Source organism: Salmo salar, chromosome 02 (genome assembly GCF_965601325.2).
Source record: "Salmo salar chromosome 02, fSalSal1, whole genome shotgun sequence".
NCBI lineage: Eukaryota > Metazoa > Chordata > Actinopteri > Salmoniformes > Salmonidae > Salmo > Salmo salar.
Window position 1 is genome coordinate 81,478,350 of NC_138292.1, and position 19,990 is coordinate 81,498,339.

Below are 19,990 nucleotides of genomic sequence, written 5' to 3' on the forward strand. Positions count from 1 at the left end.
GGCTGAAAGGAAAAAACAATCGAGCAGGAAGTGATGATCGATCAGCAGCATGGAAACCTTGAAACGTGTGAGGCGAAGCCGGAGAACTTTACAAAACAGATTGACCCACTACGAGGTATTGATCTTTATTTGCACTAGTCACACTGTAACTTGTTAGTAGACTATGGACATGCTACTGTATTTACTTATTGTTTGCGTATGTATGATTGTTGTGGTTGTGTAAATAAAGAAGTCACGATCACTTCTCGTCGACCGAGTCGAGATGCAGTAGTGTTGAGTTCGATCACCGGTAAAAAAACAGACACGTCAACGACATAAGGAAGACTTATTAAATCAATTATGAAAGAAAATGTAATGGAATTTTGTCACCGTTGAGACTGTTGCTAGGATATGATCGCTAGCTAGATGTATCTTCTGAAAACTCCATTGGGTGATACAGGATTTGTTCCATAAAAGCAGGATTAATAAATTAGTCAGCTCAACTAACTGTCCTATTCTTAAATAACTTAATATTTTCGAAAAACAGAGTTTAAGTTAGGATGATATAATTGACTTTCTTCACTCAGATCCATGTCCAGTTTGAGTCACAACAACTAGCCAACCAACACAGCTGCTGACGTTCATGAGAACTTGATCTCGGAGCTACAACTTTCCTCCATCCAACCTGGGACTCCCCGTATGCATGGATCCACAAGTCTGTCTCAAGAGGAAGCGGGAACTTTCCCCAACACCAGAGAGCAGTAAACAAGTGAAAGAGACAGAACTTAACGGAGTTCCAGAGTCTGAGCACCGTTCCGGTTCCCGACCCCCACGGCTCTCTCTGCCGTTTGACCGTCTCCAGGAACCGGTCACGTTGAAAGATCTGACGGAACTGCTTCAGTTTGCTGCTCTGGGGAATACCGGTGGGCTGAAACAACCCAGGTATGTTAGCTAGCTAGCTACAACAACAAAACACTTCAAAACTTAGATCAGTCTAGACTCTCGAGGCAACAACACCACTCCATAGAGATGGACGTCACATCACGACAGGAACTGAAGCAAACATTCTGCCACAATAATAACATGATAGATATGTATGTGGATTGATAAGTGATAACATGTTATTGTCTTGTACCTGTTTCAGTTGGTGTCGCCTCCACCACCAGAGGAGGGTATCAGGGGTGAGCGTGATCCTTCTAGAAGGACTGAGCCAGGCCCACTTCTACAGACACTACCTGCACTTCAAACACCTCCGCACCAAGTACACCTCTGTAAGTCAAGGACCAAATGGCACCCTATTCCCTTTTATAGCGCACTACTTTTGACCTGACCCTATGTCACCCTATTCCCTACATAGTGCACTACTTTTGACCTGACCCTATGGCACCCTATTCCCTACATAGTGCACTACTTTTGACCTGACCCTATGGCACCCTATTCCCTACATAGTGCACTACTTTTGACTTGACCCTATGGCACCCTATTCCCGTTTTTAGTGCACTACTTTTGACCAGAACCGTAGGGGTCGTAAATTAGTGCACTCTATAGGGAACAGGGTGACATCTGGGACACAGACTGTGTTAGTCATATTGCATAAGATTCCACCGTGACAGTTTTTTTTTTACCCTCTGACCTCAGAGACACTGTTATACTCCGTCGCCTGGCAACGTGATTTCTGGAATATTCAGCAGTGAAGTTGTCAACAATAGTCCTGCTGATGCGCTAGGAGACCAGAAGAGTGCTCAGCCAGAGGGAGGTATGTATGGGTAGCCCTGTCTGCAACTTCAAAATCAGCCACCCTCGGTGCAAGGGGGGATTTCCTCTTGGTCTAATTGTTAGGATGTTGATTTCCGGAGTGTGTTTTGTACCTGTGTGTGTGTGTAGGTCTGCGGTGGCACCCAGTGATCAGGAAGTTTGGTCTGGAGACCAGAGGGCTGACTGGATACCTCCTCACCCAGGAGGATATGATCAAGAAACACTTCCCTGTCCGCGGTGAGACACACACACTGGACACTCACACACACTGGACACTCACACACACTGGACACTCACACACACTGGACACTCACACACACTGGACACACACACACACTGGACACACACACACACTGGACACACAGGTCCCTCTCTCTCTCTGATGTCTCTCTGTGCTGTGTTTTCCAGGTATGCCTGGCAGTGAGGGCTTTGTGTGTACAGACAGTGATGACTGTGTGACTGACAGTAGTCCTCTCTATGGGCTTGACTGTGAGATGGTGAGGACATGACTGCATCCCAAATGGCACCATGATCCAGCCCCATAGGGCTCTGGTTAAAAGTAGTGTACTATATAGTGTGCCATAGGGTTCTGGTTAAAAGTAGTGCACTATATAGGGAATAGGGTGCCATAGGGTTCTGGTTAAAAGTAGTGCACTATATAGGGAATAGGGTGCCATAGGGTTCTGGTTAAAAGTAGTGCACTATATAGGGAATAGGGTGCCATAGGGCTCTGGTTAAAAGTAGTGCACTATATTGGGAATAGGGTGCCATAGGGCTCTGGTTAAAAGTAGTGTACTATATAGGGAATAGGGCTCTGGTTAAAAGTAGTGTACTATATAGGGAATAGGGTGCCATTTGTGACATCCCATATTCATGTCATATCATTCATAGATTTTATAAACAGTAGATGAAACCTCCTGTTCTTTAGTTATTGCTCGGTGTCTAACGTGTGTGTGTGTGTGTGTGTGTGGTGTGTGTGTAGTGTCTGACAGAACGGGGCAACGAGCTGACGCGTATTTCTCTAGTAGACAGCACAGGGAGCTGTGTTCTGGACGAGCTGGTCAAACCTCCCAACCGCATCCTCAACTACCTTACACAGTAAGCCGAGTGTGTGTGTGTGTGTTTACGTGTGTATGTGCGTGTTTGCTTCTCAATATCTGTACGTAACCTCTCCTCTCCCCTGATAGGTTCTCTGGTATCACCCGTGCAATGCTGCAGCCAATCACCACCACCCTAAGAGAAGTCCAATCAAAGCTCAAGAAAGTGTTGCCTCGGGACGCGGTCCTGGTTGGCCACTCCCTTGACAACGACCTCAGGGCCCTGAACGTGAGTCGCCGTGGTTTATCAATGTAGCCATGACGATAGTGGTTGCAATGGCAGCTAGCAGCAATGCCCGAGGCCTGTTCAGGAGAATATAACATTACAGAACGTTCAGATAGAAATGTATGTTGTAGAACAGATATGACTGTCAGGTAGAATAGGAATCATGTCAGATCTATTCATTTCTATCTGGAATACACACATAGGTCATATTCACTAGGAACTAAACGGGCCAAAACGGGGAGGGACCTACCTGAATTTGTCAAATAAGAAACCCTTGTTTTTTGTTTTCCATTGAAAAGCGTTTTGCTACTGTGAGCGCTAATGAATTCGACCCGGTCTCGTCTCAGCTGACCCCTGACCTCAAAACCCCTGAACTGTGACCTGTTGTCTCGTCTCAGCTGACCCCTGACCTCAAAACCCCTGAACTGTGACCTGTTGTCTCGTCTCAGCTGACCCCTGACCTCAAAACCCCTGAACCGTGACCTGTTGTCTCGTCTCAGCTGACCCCTGACCTCAAAACCCCTGAACTGTGACCTGTTGTCTCGTCTCAGCTGACCCCTGACCTCTAAGCCCTGACTTGTTGTGTTGTCTCCTCCCAGCTGATCCACCCCCATGTGATTGACACCTCCCTGCTGTACAGGAGAGAGTTTGGACAGAGGTTTAAACTCAAGGTGCTGGCTGAGACCGTGCTCAAGTGAGTTCATTTTCACAACACACACACACTGACAACTGACCGCTGCGCTCCATAATAGGTAGGAACTGCAGCATGTTTCTGTTTCTGCTCTGGGGTGAATTTTTCCCTAGGTACAGATCTAGGATCAGCTTCCTCCTCCCCTAATCCTAACATTAACCATTAGTGGGGGAAATGCTAAACTGACCCAAGATCAGTGTCTATGGGCAACTTCATCCAACTCTTATGTTTGTGACCCACAGGAAGCAGATCCAGACGGAGGAGAGGAAGGGTCATGACCCCACAGAGGACGCCCAGGCTGCCCTGGAACTGGCTCAGTACTTCATACACACTGGACCACGACAGGTACACGACACACACACACACACACACACACACACTGGACCACGACAGGTACACACACACACACTGGACCACGACAGGTACACACACACACACTGGACCAGGACAGGTACACACACACACACACACCACACACACACACACACACACACACACACACACACACACTGGACCAGGACAGGTACACACACACACACACACTGGACCAGGACAGGTACACACACACACACACACACTGGACCAGGACAGGTACACACACACACACACACACTGGACCACGACAGGTACACGACACACACACACACACACTGGACCACGACAGGTACACACACACACACACTGGACCACGACAGGTACACACACTGGACCAGGACAGGTACACACACACACACACACACACACACACACACACACACACACACACACACACACACACACACAGGACCAGGACAGGTACACACACACACAGGACCAGGACAGCTACACACACACACTGGACCACGACAGGTACACGACACACACACACACACACTGGACCACGACAGGTACACGACACACACACACTGGACCACGACAGGTACACACACACACTGGACCACGACAGGTACACACACACACTGGACCACGACAGGTACACGACACACACACACTGGACCACGACAGGTACACGACACACACACACACACACACACTGGACCACAACAGGTACACGACACACACACACTGGACCACGACAGGTACACACACACACACTGGACCACGACAGGTACACACACACACACACACACACACACACTGGACCAGGACAGGTACACACACACACACACACACACACACACTGGACCAGGACAGGTACACACACACACACACACACACTGGACCAGGACAGGTACACACACACACACACACACACACACACACACACTGGACCACGACAGGTACACACACACACACACACACTGGACCACGACAGGTACACACACACACACACACACACTGGACCAGGACAGGTACACACACACACTGGACCACGACAGGTACACGACACACACACACACACACACACACACACTGGACCAGGACAGGTACACACACACACACACACACACACTGGACCACGACAGGTACACACACACACACTGGACCACGACAGGTACACGACACACACACACACACACACACACACACACACACACAGGACCACGACAGGTACACGACACACACACACACACACTGGACCACGACAGGTACACACACACACACTGGACCAGGACAGGTACACACACACACACACACACTGGACCACGACAGGTACACGACACACACACACACACTGGACCACGACAGGTAGACAACACACACACACACACTGGACCACGACAGGTAGACAACACACACACACACACACACACACACACACACTGGACCACGACAGATACACGACACAAACACACACACACACACACACACACTGGACCACGACACACACACACACACTGGACCACGACACACACTGGACCACGACAGGTAGACAACACACACACACACACACACACACACACACACACACACACACACACACACACACACACACTGGACCACGACAGGTACACAACACACACACACACACACTGGACCACGACAGGTACACAACACACACACACACACACACTGGACCACGACAGGTACACGACACACACACACACTGGACCACGACAGGTAGACAACACACACACACACACACACACACACACACACACACACACACACACACACACACACACACACACACACACACACACAGGACTACGACAGGTACACGACACACACACACACTGGACCACGACAGGTACACGACACACACACACACTGGACCACGACAGGTACACGACACACACACACACACACACACTGGACCACGACAGGTACACAACACACACACATACACACTGGACCACGACAGGTACACACACACACACTGGACCACGACAGGTACATACACACACACTGGACCACGACAGGTACACACACACACACACTGGACCACGACAGGTACACACACAGACTCCCAGGCTGTGTAACCAGACTGTGTGTTCTGTATCAGGTGGTGGAGCTGTATTGTGAAGAGCTGTGGGGTGGGAGTCCTACCATATACCAGCCTCCTGTCAACAGAGCAACATCTACACATAACAACAACAGGTACGACCAACAAACCCTTCCCCTCTTGTCCATATGTGGTTCCTCTTGTATTAGCCTGGAGGCGAAAGAAACACCTGTTTAGGAGAGGTGCTGGCTAGCGGAGTAGAACACCTGTTTAGGAGAGGTGCTGGCTAGCGGAGTAGAACACCTGTTTAGGAGAGGTGCTGGCTAGCGGAGTAGAACACCTGTTTAGGAGAGGTGCTGGCTAGCGGAGTAGAACACCTGTTTAGGAGAGGTGCTGGCTAGCGGAGTAGAACACCTGTTTAGGAGAGGTGCTGGCTAGCGGAGTAGAACACCTGTTTAGGAGAGGTGCTGGCTAGGGGAGTAGAACACCTGTTTAGGAGAGGTGCTGGCTAGGGGAGTAGAACACCTGTTTAGGAGAGGTGCTGGCTAGCAGAGTAGAACACCTGTTTAGGAGAGGTGCTGGCTAGCAGAGTAGAACACCTGTTTAGGCGAGGTGCTGGCTCGGGGAGTAGAACACCTGTTTAGGAGAGGTGCTGGTTAGGGGAGTAGAACACCTGTTTAGGAGAGGTGCTGGCTAGGGGAGTAGAACACCTGTTTAGGAGAGGTGCTGGCTAGCGGAGTAGAACACCTGTTTAGGAGAGGTGCTGGCTAGCGGAGTAGAACACCTGTTTAGTAGAGGTGCTGGCTAGCGGAGTAGAACACCTGTTTAGGAGAGGTGCTGGCTAGCGGAGTAGAACACCTGTTTAGGAGAGGTGCTGGCTAGCGGAGTAGAACACCTGTTTAGGAGAGGTGCTGGCTAGCGGAGTAGAACACCTGTTTAGGAGAGGTGCTGTTTAGGAGAGGTGCTGGCTAGCGGAGTAGAAAACCTGTTTAGGAGAGGTGCTGGCTAGCGGAGTAGAACACCTGTTTAGGAGAGGTGCTGGCTAGCGGAGTAGAACACCTGTTTAGGAGAGGTGCTGGCTAGCGGAGTAGAACACCTGTTTAGGAGAGGTGCTGGCTAGCGGAGTAGAACACCTGTTTAGGAGAGGTGCTGGCTAGCGGAGTAGAACACCTGTTTAGGAGAGGTGCTGGCTAGCGGAGTAGAACACCTGTTTAGGAGAGGTGCTGGCTAGCGGAGTAGAACACCTGTTTAGGAGAGGTGCTGGCTAGCGGAGTAGAACACCTGTTTAGGAGAGGTGCTGGCTAGCGGAGTAGAACACCTGTTTAGGAGAGGTGCTGGCTAGCGGAGTAGAACACCTGTTTAGGAGAGGTGCTGGCTAGCGGAGTAGAACACCTGTTTAGGAGAGGTGCTGGCTAGCGGAGTAGAACACCTGTTTAGGAGAATTGCTGGCTAGCGGAGTAGAACACCTGTTTAGGAGAGGTGCTGGCTAGCGGAGTAGAACACCTGTTTAGGAGAGGTGCTGGCTAGCGGAGTAGAACACCTGTTTAGGAGAGGTGCTGGCTAGCGGAGTAGAACACCTGTTTAGGAGAGGTGCTGGCTAGCGGAGTAGAACACCTGTTTAGGAGAGGTGCTGGCTAGCGGAGTAGAACACCTGTTTAGGAGAGGTGCTGGCTAGCGGAGTAGAACACCTGTTTAGGAGAGGTGCTGGCTAGGGGAGTAGAACACCTGTTTAGGAGAGGTGCTGGCTAGCGGAGTAGAACACCTGTTTAGGAGAGGTGCTGGCTAGCGGAGTAGAACACCTGTTTAGGAGAGGTGCTGGCTAGCGGAGTAGAACACCTGTTTAGGAGAGGTGCTGGCTAGCGGAGTAGAACACCTGTTTAGGAGAGGTGCTGGCTAGGGGAGTAGAACACCTGTTTAGGAGAGGTGCTGGCTAGGGGAGTAGAACACCTGTTTAGGAGAGGTGCTGGCTAGCGGAATAGAACACCTGTTTAGGAGAGGTGCTGGCTAGGGGAGTAGAACACCTGTTTAGGAGAGGTGCTGGCTAGCGGAGTAGAACACCTGTTTAGGAGAGGTGCTGGCTAGCAGAGTAGAACACCTGTTTAGGAGAGGTGCTGGCTAGGGGAGTAGAACACCTGTTTAGGAGAGGTGCTGGCTAGCGGAGTAGAACACCTGTTTAAGAGAGGTGCTGGCTAGGGGAGTAGAACACCTGTTTAGGAGAGGTGCTGGCTAGGGGAGTAGAACACCTGTTTAGGAGAGGTGCTGGCTAGCGGAGTAGAACACCTGTTTAGGAGAGGTGCTGGCTAGGGGAGTAGAACACCTGTTTAGGAGAGGTGCTGGCTAGCGGAGTAGAACACCTGTTTAGGAGAGGTGCTGGCTAGCGGAGTAGAACACCTGTTTAGGAGAGGTGCTGGCTAGGGGAGTAGAACACCTGTTTAGGAGAGGTGCTGGCTAGCGGAGTAGAACACCTGTTTAGGAGAGGTGCTGGCTAGGGGAGTAGAACACCTGTTTAGGAGAGGTGCTGGCTAGCGGAGTAGAACACCTGTTTAGGAGAGGTGCTGGCTAGGGGAGTAGAACACCTGTTTAGGAGAGGTGCTGGCTAGCGGAGTAGAACACCTGTTTAGGAGAGGTGCTGGCTAGCGGAGTAGAACACCTGTTTAGGAGAGGTGCTGGCTAGCGGAGTAGAACACCTGTTTAGGAGAGGTGCTGGCTAGCGGAGTAGAACACCTGTTTAGGAGAGGTGCTGGCTAGGGGAGTAGAACACCTGTTTAGGAGAGGTGCTGGCTAGCGGAGTAGAACACCTGTTTAGGAGAGGTGCTGGCTAGGGGAGTAGAACACCTGTTTAGGAGAGGTGCTGGCTAGCGGAGTAGAACACCTGTTTAGGAGAGGTGCTGGTTAGGGGAGTAGAACACCTGTTTAGGAGAGGTGCTGGCTAGCGGAGTAGAACACCTGTTTAGGAGAGGTGCTGGCTAGGGGAGTAGAACACCTGTTTAGGAGAGGTGCTGGCTAGCGGAGTAGAACACCTGTTTAGGAGAGGTGCTGGCTAGCGGAGTAGAACACCTGTTTAGGTGAGGTGCTGGCTAGCGGAGTAGAACACCTGTTTAGGAGAGGTGCTGGCTAGGGGAGTAGAACACCTGTTTAGGAGAGGTGCTGGCTAGGGGAGTAGAACACCTGTTTAGGAGAGGTGCTGGCTAGGGGAGTAGAACACCTGTTTAGGAGAGGTGCTGGCTAGCGGAGTAGAACACCTGTTTAGGAGAGGTGCTGGCTAGCGGAGTAGAACACCTGTTTAGGAGAGGTGCTGGCTAGCGGAGTAGAACACCTGTTTAGGAGAGGTGCTGGCTAGCGGAGTAGAACACCTGGAAAAGGGTGATGAAGACAGCTTGTCTGTGGAAATGGTTAATAAATGATTGCATCTGACCTAGAGTGTGACTCTCATTTTCCTCTTGTAGTAACAACATTACTATAGCTCTCTCTCTCTCTCTCTCTCTCAGGTTTGCCGAGGCCCTGAAGAGTTCTGGCCAATCAGCCGTGTTTATAGGGAAGCGTGCTGACATCACCCTGGATCTATCCAATCAGCAGTGGCACAGGTCAGACAGAGAGGTGAGACGTGTGATTGGTCAGGGGGTTCCATGGGGCTCAGTTGGTATAGCATGGCACTTGCAATGCCAGGGTTGTGGGTTCAATTCCCACTGGGGACCAGTATGAAAAGTACCCTCCCCTCCTACCTCCAACCCCTCCTAACTCTCCCTCCTAAACTCCACCCTACCTCCTAAACCCTCCTAACCTCCACCCTACCTCCTAACCTCCACCCTACCCCCAACCCTCCTAACCTCCACCCTACCTCCAACCCTCCACCTACCTCCCTTACCCTCCACCCTCCCTCCTAACCCTCCAACCTTCCTACCCCTCCCTCCTAAACTCCACCCTACCTCCTAAACCCTCCTAACCTCCAACCTACCTCTAACCCTCCACCCTATCTCCTAACCTCCACCCTACCTCCTAACCTCCTAACCTATAACCCTCCACCCTACCTCCTAACCCTCCAAACCTCATTCCTACCCTCTCCTACCTCCTAACCTCTAACCCTCCGAACCTCCCACCCTACCTCTTAACTTTTAACCCTCCACCCTACCTCCTAAACCCTCCACCCTACCATCTAAACCCTCCACCCTAACTATCCCTCATTCTCTCCTCCAGGTCCTGTCTTCCTTTAAAAGAGGACTAGAGTCTCACTCGTTCAGCGTTGTCCAGTTGTCTTCCTTCTCTGACCATCTGACGTCTATGATCTCTACTGACCAGCACTACCACACGGTATGAATCTGTCTACCTCTCTGTCTGTCATATCTATCACTACCACACGGTATGAATCTGTCTACCTCTCTGTCTGTCATATCTATCACTACCACACGGTATGAATCTGTCTACCTCTCTGTCTGTCATATCTATCACTACCACACGGTATGAATCTGTCTGTAATATCTATCACTACCACACGGTATGAATCTGTCTACCTCTCTGTCTGTCATATCTATCACTACCACACGGTATGAATCTGTCTACCTCTTTGTCATATCACATATCTATCACTACCACACGGTATGAATCTGTCTACCTCTCTGGCTATCATATCACTACTAGAGGTCGACCGATTAATCCGAATGGCCGATTAATTAGGGTCGATTTCAAGTTTTCATAACAATCGGTAATCTGCATTTTTGGACTCCGATTATGGACGATTACATTGCACTCCACGAGGAGACTGCGTGGCAGGCTGACCACCTGTTATGCGAGTGCAGCAAGGAGCCAAGGTAAGTTGCTAGCTAGCATTAAACTTATCTTTTAAAAAACAATCAATCTTAACATAATCACTAGTTAACTGCACATGGTTGATGATATTACTAGTTTATCTAGCGTGTCCTGCGTTGCATATAATCGATGTGGTGCCTGTTAATTTATCATTGAATCACAGCCTACTTCGCCAAACGGGTGATTTAATAAGCGCATTCGTGAAAAAAAGCACTGTCGTTGCCCCAATGTGTACCTAACCATAAACATCAACGCCTTTCTTTAAAATCAATACACAAGTATATATTTTTAAACCTGCATATTTAGTTAATATTGCCTGCTAACATGAATTTCTTTTAAATTGTGTCACTTCTCTTGCGTTCTGTGCAACAGAGTCAGGGTATATGCAGCAGTTTGGGCCGCCTGGCTCGTTGAGAACTGTGTTTAGACTATTTCTTCCAAACAAAGACAGCCAACTTCGCCAAACGGTGGATGATTTAACAAAAGCGCATTTGCAAAAAAAGCACAATCATTGCACCAATGTATCTAACCATAAACATCAATGCCTTTCTTAAAATCAATACACAGAAGTATATATTTTTAAACCTGCATATTTAGTTAAAAGAAATTCATGTTAGCAGGCAATATTAACTAGGGAAATTGTCACTTCTCTTGCGTTCATTGCACGCAGAGTCATGGTATATGAAACAGTTTGGGCTGCCTGGCTCGTTGCGAACTAATTTGCCAGAATTGTACATAATTATGACATAACATTGAAGGTTGTACAATGTAACAGCAATATTTAGACTTATGGATGCCACCCGTTAGATAACGGGTGGCATCCATCACTGAAAGAATAAACGTTTTGTTTTCGAAATGATAGTTTCCGGATTTGACCATATTAATGACCTAAGGCTCGTATTTGTGTGTTACTATATTATAATTAAGTCTATGATTTGATAGAGCAGTCTGACTGAGCGGTAGTAGGCAGCAGCAGGTTCGTAAGCATTCATTCAAACAGCACTTTACTGCGTTTGCCAGCAGCTCTTTGCAAAGCTTCAAGCATTGGGCTGTTTATGACTTCAAGCCTATCAACTCCCGAGATTAGGCTGGCAATACTAAAGTGCCTATTAGAACATCCAATAGTCAAAGGTATATGAAATACAAATCATATAGAGAGAAATAGTCCTATAATAACTACAACCTAAAACTTATTACCTGGGAATATTGAAGACTCATGTTAAAAGGAACCACCAGCTTTCATATGTTCTCATGTTCTGAGCAAGGAACTTAAACGTTAGCTTTTTTACATGACACATATTGCACTTTTACTTTCTTCTCCAACACTTTGCTTTGGTATTTAAACCAAATTGAACATGTTTCATTATTTATTTGAGACTAAATTGATTTTGATGTATTATATTAAGTTAAAATAAGTGTTCATTTCATTCAGTATTGTTGTAATTGTCATTATTACAAAAAATAATAATTGACATTTTATTATTATTATTATTATTACTATTATTATATATATTTTTTTTAATCGGCCGATTAATCGGCAGCAGGGTTTTTGGTCCTCAAATAATCGGTATCGGCGTTGATAAATCATAATCGGTCGACCTCTAATCACAACCACACGGTATGAATCTGTCTACCTCTCTGTCAACCATATGTATCACTACCACACGGTATGAATCTGTCTACCTCTCTGTCTACCATGTGTATCACTACCACACGGTATGAATCTGTCTACCTCTCTGTCTACTATGTGTATCACTACCATATGGTATGAATCTGTCTACCTCTCTGGCTATCATATGACTTTATATTCCAATAGGGGAGCCTACTGTATACTGAACAAGTCCCGTCAGCTGTAATGACTTTATATTCCAATAGGGGGCGCCTACTGTATACTGAACAAGTCCCGTCAGCTGTAATGACTTTATATTCCAATAGGGTGCGCCTACTGTATACTGAACAAGTCCCGTCAGCTGTAATGACTTTATATTCCAATAGGGGGAGCCTACTGTATACTGAACAAGTCCCGTCAGCTGTAATGACTTTATATTCCAATAGGGGAGCCTACTGTATACTGAACAAGTCCCGTCAGCTGTAATGACTTTATATTCCAATAGGGTGCGCCTACTGTATACTGAACAAGTCCCGTCAGCTGTAATGACTTTATATTCCAATAGGGGGAGCCTACTGTATACTGAACAAGTCCCGTCAGCTGTAATGACTTTATATTCCAATAGGGGGAGCCTACTGTATACTGAACAAGTCCCGTCAGCTGTAATGACTTTATATTCCAATAGGGGAGCCTACTGTATACTGAACAAGTCCCGTCAGCTGTAATGACTTTATATTCCAATAGGGGGAGCCTACTGTATACTGAACAAGTCCCGTCAGCTGTAATGACTTTATATTCCAATAGAGGGAGCCTACTGTATACTGAACAAGTCCCGTCAGCTGTAATGACTTTATATTCCAATAGGGGGAGCCTACTGTATACTGAACAAGTCCCGTCAGCTGTAATGACTTTATATTCCAATAGGGTGCGCCTACTGTATACAATAGGGGGCGCCTACTGTTGATTTCATATCTGTCTAAATGAACTTTGTATGTGTGTGTCGTGTGTGCCATGTCATGTCGTGTGTTCCAGATGTCTCAGCGTCTGAGAGAGATGTGTGTGGTGTTTGCAGGGCCGTTGCCTAGCGACTACACAGAGAGGGATGTGAGGAGGCTGTTCAGGAGCTGTGGAAAAGTACGGGCTGTCAGGCTGCTGAATGCTACTCAGAGGGTACGTGACCAAATATAAGAAGCCATAAAGCGTCTCACAGTAGAGCTGATCCAGGATCAGGTCCCCCTTGTCCATTCATTACCACGGTAGAGCGGATCCAGGATCAGGTCCCCCTTGTCCATTCATTACCACAGTAGAGCTGATCCAGGATCAGCACTCCTTCTCAGAGGGGCTTTATGAGTACTGGCCCAGGGATCTCCAATGGGTACAGGCTTTTGTTCCATCCAAATCACGTTATTTGTCACATGCTTTGTAAACAACAGGTGTAGACTAACAGTGAAATGCTTACTTATAGGTTATTTTCCAACAGCGCAGAGGTAACAATAAACATGTTATATGATCCTAGATTAGACTAGGTTTGGTTTACAGGAGTATTTATGGTCCTGCACCCAGATATCTAAGTGATTACTTTCCTCGTGTTAGGGATGCACACAATCACAGCACCAGAACAGGTGTTGCTGATGTGTGCTTATACAGGTTCAGGAGTAATGCTGGGAAAGGTACTTTCTTGTGTACTGGAGCCTCAGAATGGAATGAGTTGCCTCTGCCTATAAAAACAACGTCCTCTCTGGACAGCTTTAAAAAGGAAGTAAAAATATGTTTGATGTCCTCTGTCCCCATATGAATAACCCCTATGATGTAACTGCATGATGAGATAGATGTTCTTCTTCTGTTTCTGTTGTATTATTTCTCTGCCATACTGTTTGATCTTGTCTAGCCATCTTGTCTCAAGAGGACCACAATGGAAATAAGTCCCAGACTTTGAAATAAGTCCCAGACTCCATGATTTTATTCATGTGCATTTATGGCTTAAGTTTTATGTGTGCTTGTTTTTTTTTTTTTTAAATGGTCAAATTAATAAACTAAACAAATACTCAGTGAATAACGAATATTATAAAACTGGGTGGTCCGAGCCCTGAATGCTGATTGGCTGTAAACCGTGGTATATCAAACCGTATGACAAAACATTCAGTTTTACCCTTCTAATTACATTGGCAACCAGTTTATAATAACAATAAGGCTCCTCTGGGGTCCGTGGTATATGGCCAATATACCACGGCTAAGGACTGTATCTAAGAACAGCCCTTAACCGTGGTATATTGGCCATATACCACACCCCCTCGGGCCTTATTGCTTAAACATAACATGGCTATATATAGGGAGTACGAGTACGGAGTGGATGTGTAGGGGTACGAGGTAATGGAGGTAGATATATAGTAGTGGTAAAGTGACTAGGCAATAGAACAGATAAGACAGTAGCAGCAGCATATGTGGTGAGTATGAAAAGTGTGTGTGGCATCAGCATGCATGTTGTGTGTGTCTGGGCGTATGTAGTGTGTGCTGGGGTGTGAGTGTGTGTGTCTGGGCGTATGTAGTGTGTGCTGAGGTGTGAGTGTGTGTGTCTGGGCGTATGTAGTGTGTGCTAGGGTGTGAGTGTTTGTGTCTGGGCATATGTAGTGTGTGCTGGGGTGTGAGTGTTTGTGTCTGGGCGTATGTGTGTGCTGGGGTGTGAGTGTGTGTCTGGGCGTATGTAGTGTGTGCTGGGGTGTGAGTGTGTGTGTATGTAGTGTGTAAATGGGGTGTGAGTATGTGAGTGTGTGTGCTGTTAGGTTCTAATTTTCAGAGCTAAAACTCAATGGACAATATGAAAGCTCAAACCAATTTTATTCTGCCCAGAGGGTCAATACATGCTCAAGATGGTGTAGCTGTAGAACTTTGAGGATCTGAGGGCTCCATGCCAAATCTTCTCCGCCTCCTGAGGGGGGAAGAGGCGCTGTCGTGCCATCGTCACAACTGTGTGGGTGGACCATGTTCATTCCTTAGTAATGTGGATACTGAGGAACTTGGAAGTTCTCGACCCGCTCCACTACAGCCCCATTGATGTGGATGGAGGCATGCTCACCCCTCCGTTTCCTGTAGTCCACGATCAGCTCCTTTGTCTTTCTGACGTTGAGGGAGAGGTTGTTGTCCTGGCACCACATGGCCAGGCCTCGGGTCTCATCCTCATAGGCTGCTTCATCATCGTCGGTGATCAGTCCTACCACCATCGTGTCATCAGGTAAATTTGATGATGGTGTTGGGACTCGTGCGCGGCCACACAGTCGTGGGTGAACAATGAATACATGATGGAACTAAGCACACACCCGAGCGGCCCATGTTGATGGTCAGCGTGGCGGATGTGTTGTTGCCTACCCTTAACGCCTGGAGCCGGCCCATCAGGAAGTTCAGATCCAGTTGCAGAGGAAGGTGTTTAGTCCCAGGGTCCTGAGCTTGGTGATGAATGCTGAGCTGTAGTCAATGGACAGCATTCTTACATACCGGTAGGTAATCCTTTTGTCCAGATGGGTGAGGGCAGTGTGGAGTGCAATAGAGTGAGTCATCTGTGTATGTGTTGGGTATGTGAATTGGAGTGGGTCCAGGGTGTCTGGGATGATGGTGTTGATGTGAGCAATGACCAGCCTTTCAAAGCATTTCATGGCTATACATGTGAGTGGTACTGGGCGATAGTCATTTAGGCAGGTTACCTGGGAGGTTTTTGGCACGGGGACAATGGTGGTCAGCTTGAAACAAGTTGCTTTACAGACAGGGTTAGGTTGAAAATGTCAGTAAAGACACTTGCCAGATGGTCATTGCATGCTCTGAGTATGCGTCCTGGTATTCCGTCTGGCCCTGCGAATGTTAACCTATTTAAAAAGGTCTTACTCGGTCTTACTTACTTACAACTGGTGCGCTCATGCATGGTTCAGTGTTGCTTGCCTCAAAGTGGGCATAGAAGCAAATTTAGCTTGTCTGGTAAGCTTGCGTTGCTGGGCAGGTCGTGGCTGGGTTTGGCTTTGTAATCTGTGATAGTTTGCAAGCCCCGTCACTTCCCTCGAGCATCAGAGCTGGCGTAGAGGATTCGATCTTAGTCCGGTATTGACGCTTTGCCTGTTTGATGGCTCATCGGATGTCGTAGCGGCATTTCTTATAAGCCTCCAGATTAATGTCCCGCTCCTTGAAAGCGGCAGCTCTAGCCTTCAGCTCAATGCAGATGTTGCCTAGAATCCATGGCTTCTGGTTGGGGTACGTACTTACGGTCACTGTGGCGATGACGTCGTCGTCGAGGCACTTATTAACGGAGGCAGTGACTGATGTGCCAAACTCCTCAATGTTATTGGATGAATCCCGGAATATATTCCAGTCTGTGCCAGTGAAACAGTAGCTTAGCATCCGCTTCATCGGACCAGCACGAACACCTGATTCCACTAATCAAAGTCTTGATGAGGTCCAGAGTTGGTGACCAGTAATCAAGATTACTTTCCTATGAGTATATGTGCCTCATAAATGTGAGTTTGACCTTTGACCCTGTGATGACTCGGCAGGTGCATGCAGAGGTAGAGTTTGAGCTGCTGGAGGGAGCTGTGCTGGCTATAGAGATGCTCAACGGAACACTGCTACACACCCGACACATCCTCAAGGTCTGGATCTATCCCTCTCTCGTTTTCTGTTTATCTACCTCTCTTACTCTGTCTACGTTTCGCTCTCTCCTAACCCCCTCTATGTATCTGTCTGGTTTTTCTACCCCTCTTTTTTCGCTTTCTGTCTCTCTCAATCTCTATTGCTTTCTGCCCTGCCTTTCTGTCTGTCTCTTTCACACTTTGTCTGTCTCCCCACTCACTCTCCCACTCTGTCCTTTTTTCCATATACTCATTCTAATTTCTCCCTCTGACCTTTGGTTCCAGTAATTCACCCCTTTTGGTCTTGTTGCTCATGCTCTTTCTGAATGTAAATCTAATGTGTGTTATAACTCTCTCCTACCTGTCAGGTCCAGAGACCTGTAAAGGAGTCCATGCTGGATCTGGACGTCTTCCTGAGTTGCCTGCAGGATGACCCGCTAAATGCTAATGTCATCTACGCCGCAGGGCTAAAGGCTAATGCTAAAACTGAACGGCTTGCAGCCAAAGTCAATGGGACTGGGCTAAATGCTAACGCAGCACCTGAAGTCAATGAGACCGGGCTAAATGCTAACGCAGCAGCTAAAGTCAATGGCACTGGGCTAAATGCTAACATAGCAGCACTCCCAGCTAAGGTCAATAGAGCTAGGCTACACGCTAAAGCAAACCATTCAGGGCTCTTAGAGAAAGTCAATGGAACTTTTCTAAATGCTAAAGCTAAGCTAGCTGAAGTGAATGGACCTGGGCTACATGCTAAAGCTAAATTTGCTAAGCTAGCAGAGCTCTCAGCTGAAGTCAATGGCACTCTGCTCAAAGCGAAAACTATGCTAGCAGAGATAGCAGCCGAAGCCAATGTTGGAGCGAGGCTACATGTTAAGACTGCCGGACTCTGTGAAGAGGACCTCTGCGAGGCCTTTGGACAGTATGGAACGGTTCAGGGCGTAATCCTACCTGCAAAGCACTCTGGAAAACAGAAACGTAGGAGACATGCTTTCTTAAGTGAGTCAATGCTTCACATGTACCAACACTTTTCTCTTTTTTTTTTTTTTTTTTACATTTTAGTAATTTAGCAGACGCTCTTATCCGGAGCAACTTACCCTTGTTGGCTCAGGGATTCGAACCAGCAACCTTTTAGGTCACTGGCCCAATACTCTAACCGCTAGGCTACCTGCTGCCCATCATCAATGACCCGAGTTTAATTTTAGCTGTTGAATTTGTTGTTCGAAATATAAAGTATGATTTGAAAATGCAATTTGTTTGTTAATCATCATATTAAAATGTGTACACGGTGTATATTCTTACAGAGTATGATAGTCCTGACACTGTGGACGCGGTCCTCAGCTCACCTGTGGAACTCTGGGACAGGAAGGTGAGCACTCGCAGAGCCCTGACTCCGCCCCACCTGCACTCCTGGGTTACTATGATGACGACGACTGGGTCTGACAGAGAGACACCGGACGAGTCGTCACAGGAAACTGGAAGAGAGGAACAGGAAGTGGCGTGTGTGATGAGGAAGTTGGACCGGCGCGTGGGGAAGCTGTTCAGATCTCTACCTGACAACACCCTCAGCATCGTACTGCTACCTGGTCACAACAGGTGAGAAAAGACACTGGCCCAATCCCAAATCATCACCTATGCACTTGTGGAGATCTGAAAGGATTTAATTGGTATGAGCAATATGTTGATATCACCTAGCCTATCAGGAGTTCAATGTGGAGCTATTACCAGATTTCTTACACCTGTCAACTCATCTCAGATCTCCACAAGTGCTTAGGGGTTTATTTGAGATCGGGCCAAAGTCATATTAGGACACCAGAGGTGTATCCATTAGTGCACAGCGTAGCAAAACAAAAAAACGAGTCTCCTTTTGGACGATGTTTAGTTATGGTAGTCCCTCCCTGTTTTGTCCCTTTGCTTCCAATGGGTTCTTAGTGAATACAACCCCTGGTGAGGAAAGGGGTTTTCACAGGATGGGCTGTTTTCTATAGAGAGAGGGAACTCAGGGAGCTGTTGTTTCCTATATTAGAGAGGGGTGGATTCTAATACGCTGTCGGTTTGCTTTTTCAGTTCCCATGGCGATGGTCTGTGTTTCCTGGAGGTCAAACAGGGGTCAGCAGCACTCAGTGACCATGCCCACAACCTGATGCTACCTGCATAGGGTTGCAAAAATCCGGTACCTTCCCAAGATTCCCAGAAATCCTGGTTGGAGGATTCTGGATTTCTTGCTTATTCCCTCCTGATTTCATGAATCTTCCAAATGGGAAAGTTAACAGATTTTGGCAACACTTCGCCTGCGATACCGTGTTTTACCATCTTTGTGTGCTGTAGCCCAGGAGTGCTGCAACTTGTCTAACAAAGAGAGCTATAGGCTACAAGAATATGAAGTTATTTTTAAATAAAAAGAGATGTCTACTTACGAGTGCTCGATATGTTTCATTCAGTACAGGCTGGACAGGGTTTTGTACACAGGCAACGAATTGAAGGTAAAACACAGGATGTGTCTGAAATGACACCCTATTCCCTATGTAGTGTGCACTATGGGCACCCTATTCCCTATGTAGTGTGCACTATGGGCACGCCATGGGTCCTGGCAAAACCCTCTACAGGGATTATTAGGGTGCCATTTTGGACGTAAACTCAGTGTGTTTGACCTGTATTACTGCTTCTGATCTGAATCACATGATGCCTTGTGTTGTCTTTATCATGTCCACCTAATTAACAGGTGATTGTTGTTAACATGGTTCTGTCATTCAATAGAGGGCTAGCTTCTACTGTCTGGTAGTACATTTATAACTCATTCTGTCACTGAGTAGAATGCATAACTCATTCTAGTCTTATTT

General features: G+C 47.5%; 1 protein-coding gene across 1 annotated transcript; it reads left to right on the forward strand.

Moving 5' to 3' along the window:
- Nucleotides 1–14: 14 nt before the first annotated feature.
- LOC106594665 (RNA exonuclease 5) lies at nt 15–19,566 on the forward strand. The gene is made up of 18 exons (XM_082967501.1): nt 15–115; nt 567–921; nt 1,124–1,250; nt 1,618–1,735; nt 1,864–1,971; nt 2,143–2,231; nt 2,717–2,832; nt 2,922–3,060; nt 3,657–3,751; nt 3,991–4,093; nt 6,195–6,289; nt 9,623–9,731; nt 10,329–10,442; nt 13,579–13,716; nt 17,079–17,174; nt 17,522–18,149; nt 18,455–18,746; nt 19,218–19,566. Exons 2-18 carry the CDS (start codon nt 683–685, stop codon nt 19,306–19,308), a joined length of 2,697 nt encoding a protein of 898 aa, XP_082823627.1. The 5' UTR covers nt 15–115; nt 567–682; the 3' UTR covers nt 19,309–19,566.
- Nucleotides 19,567–19,990: the final 424 nt, after the last annotated feature.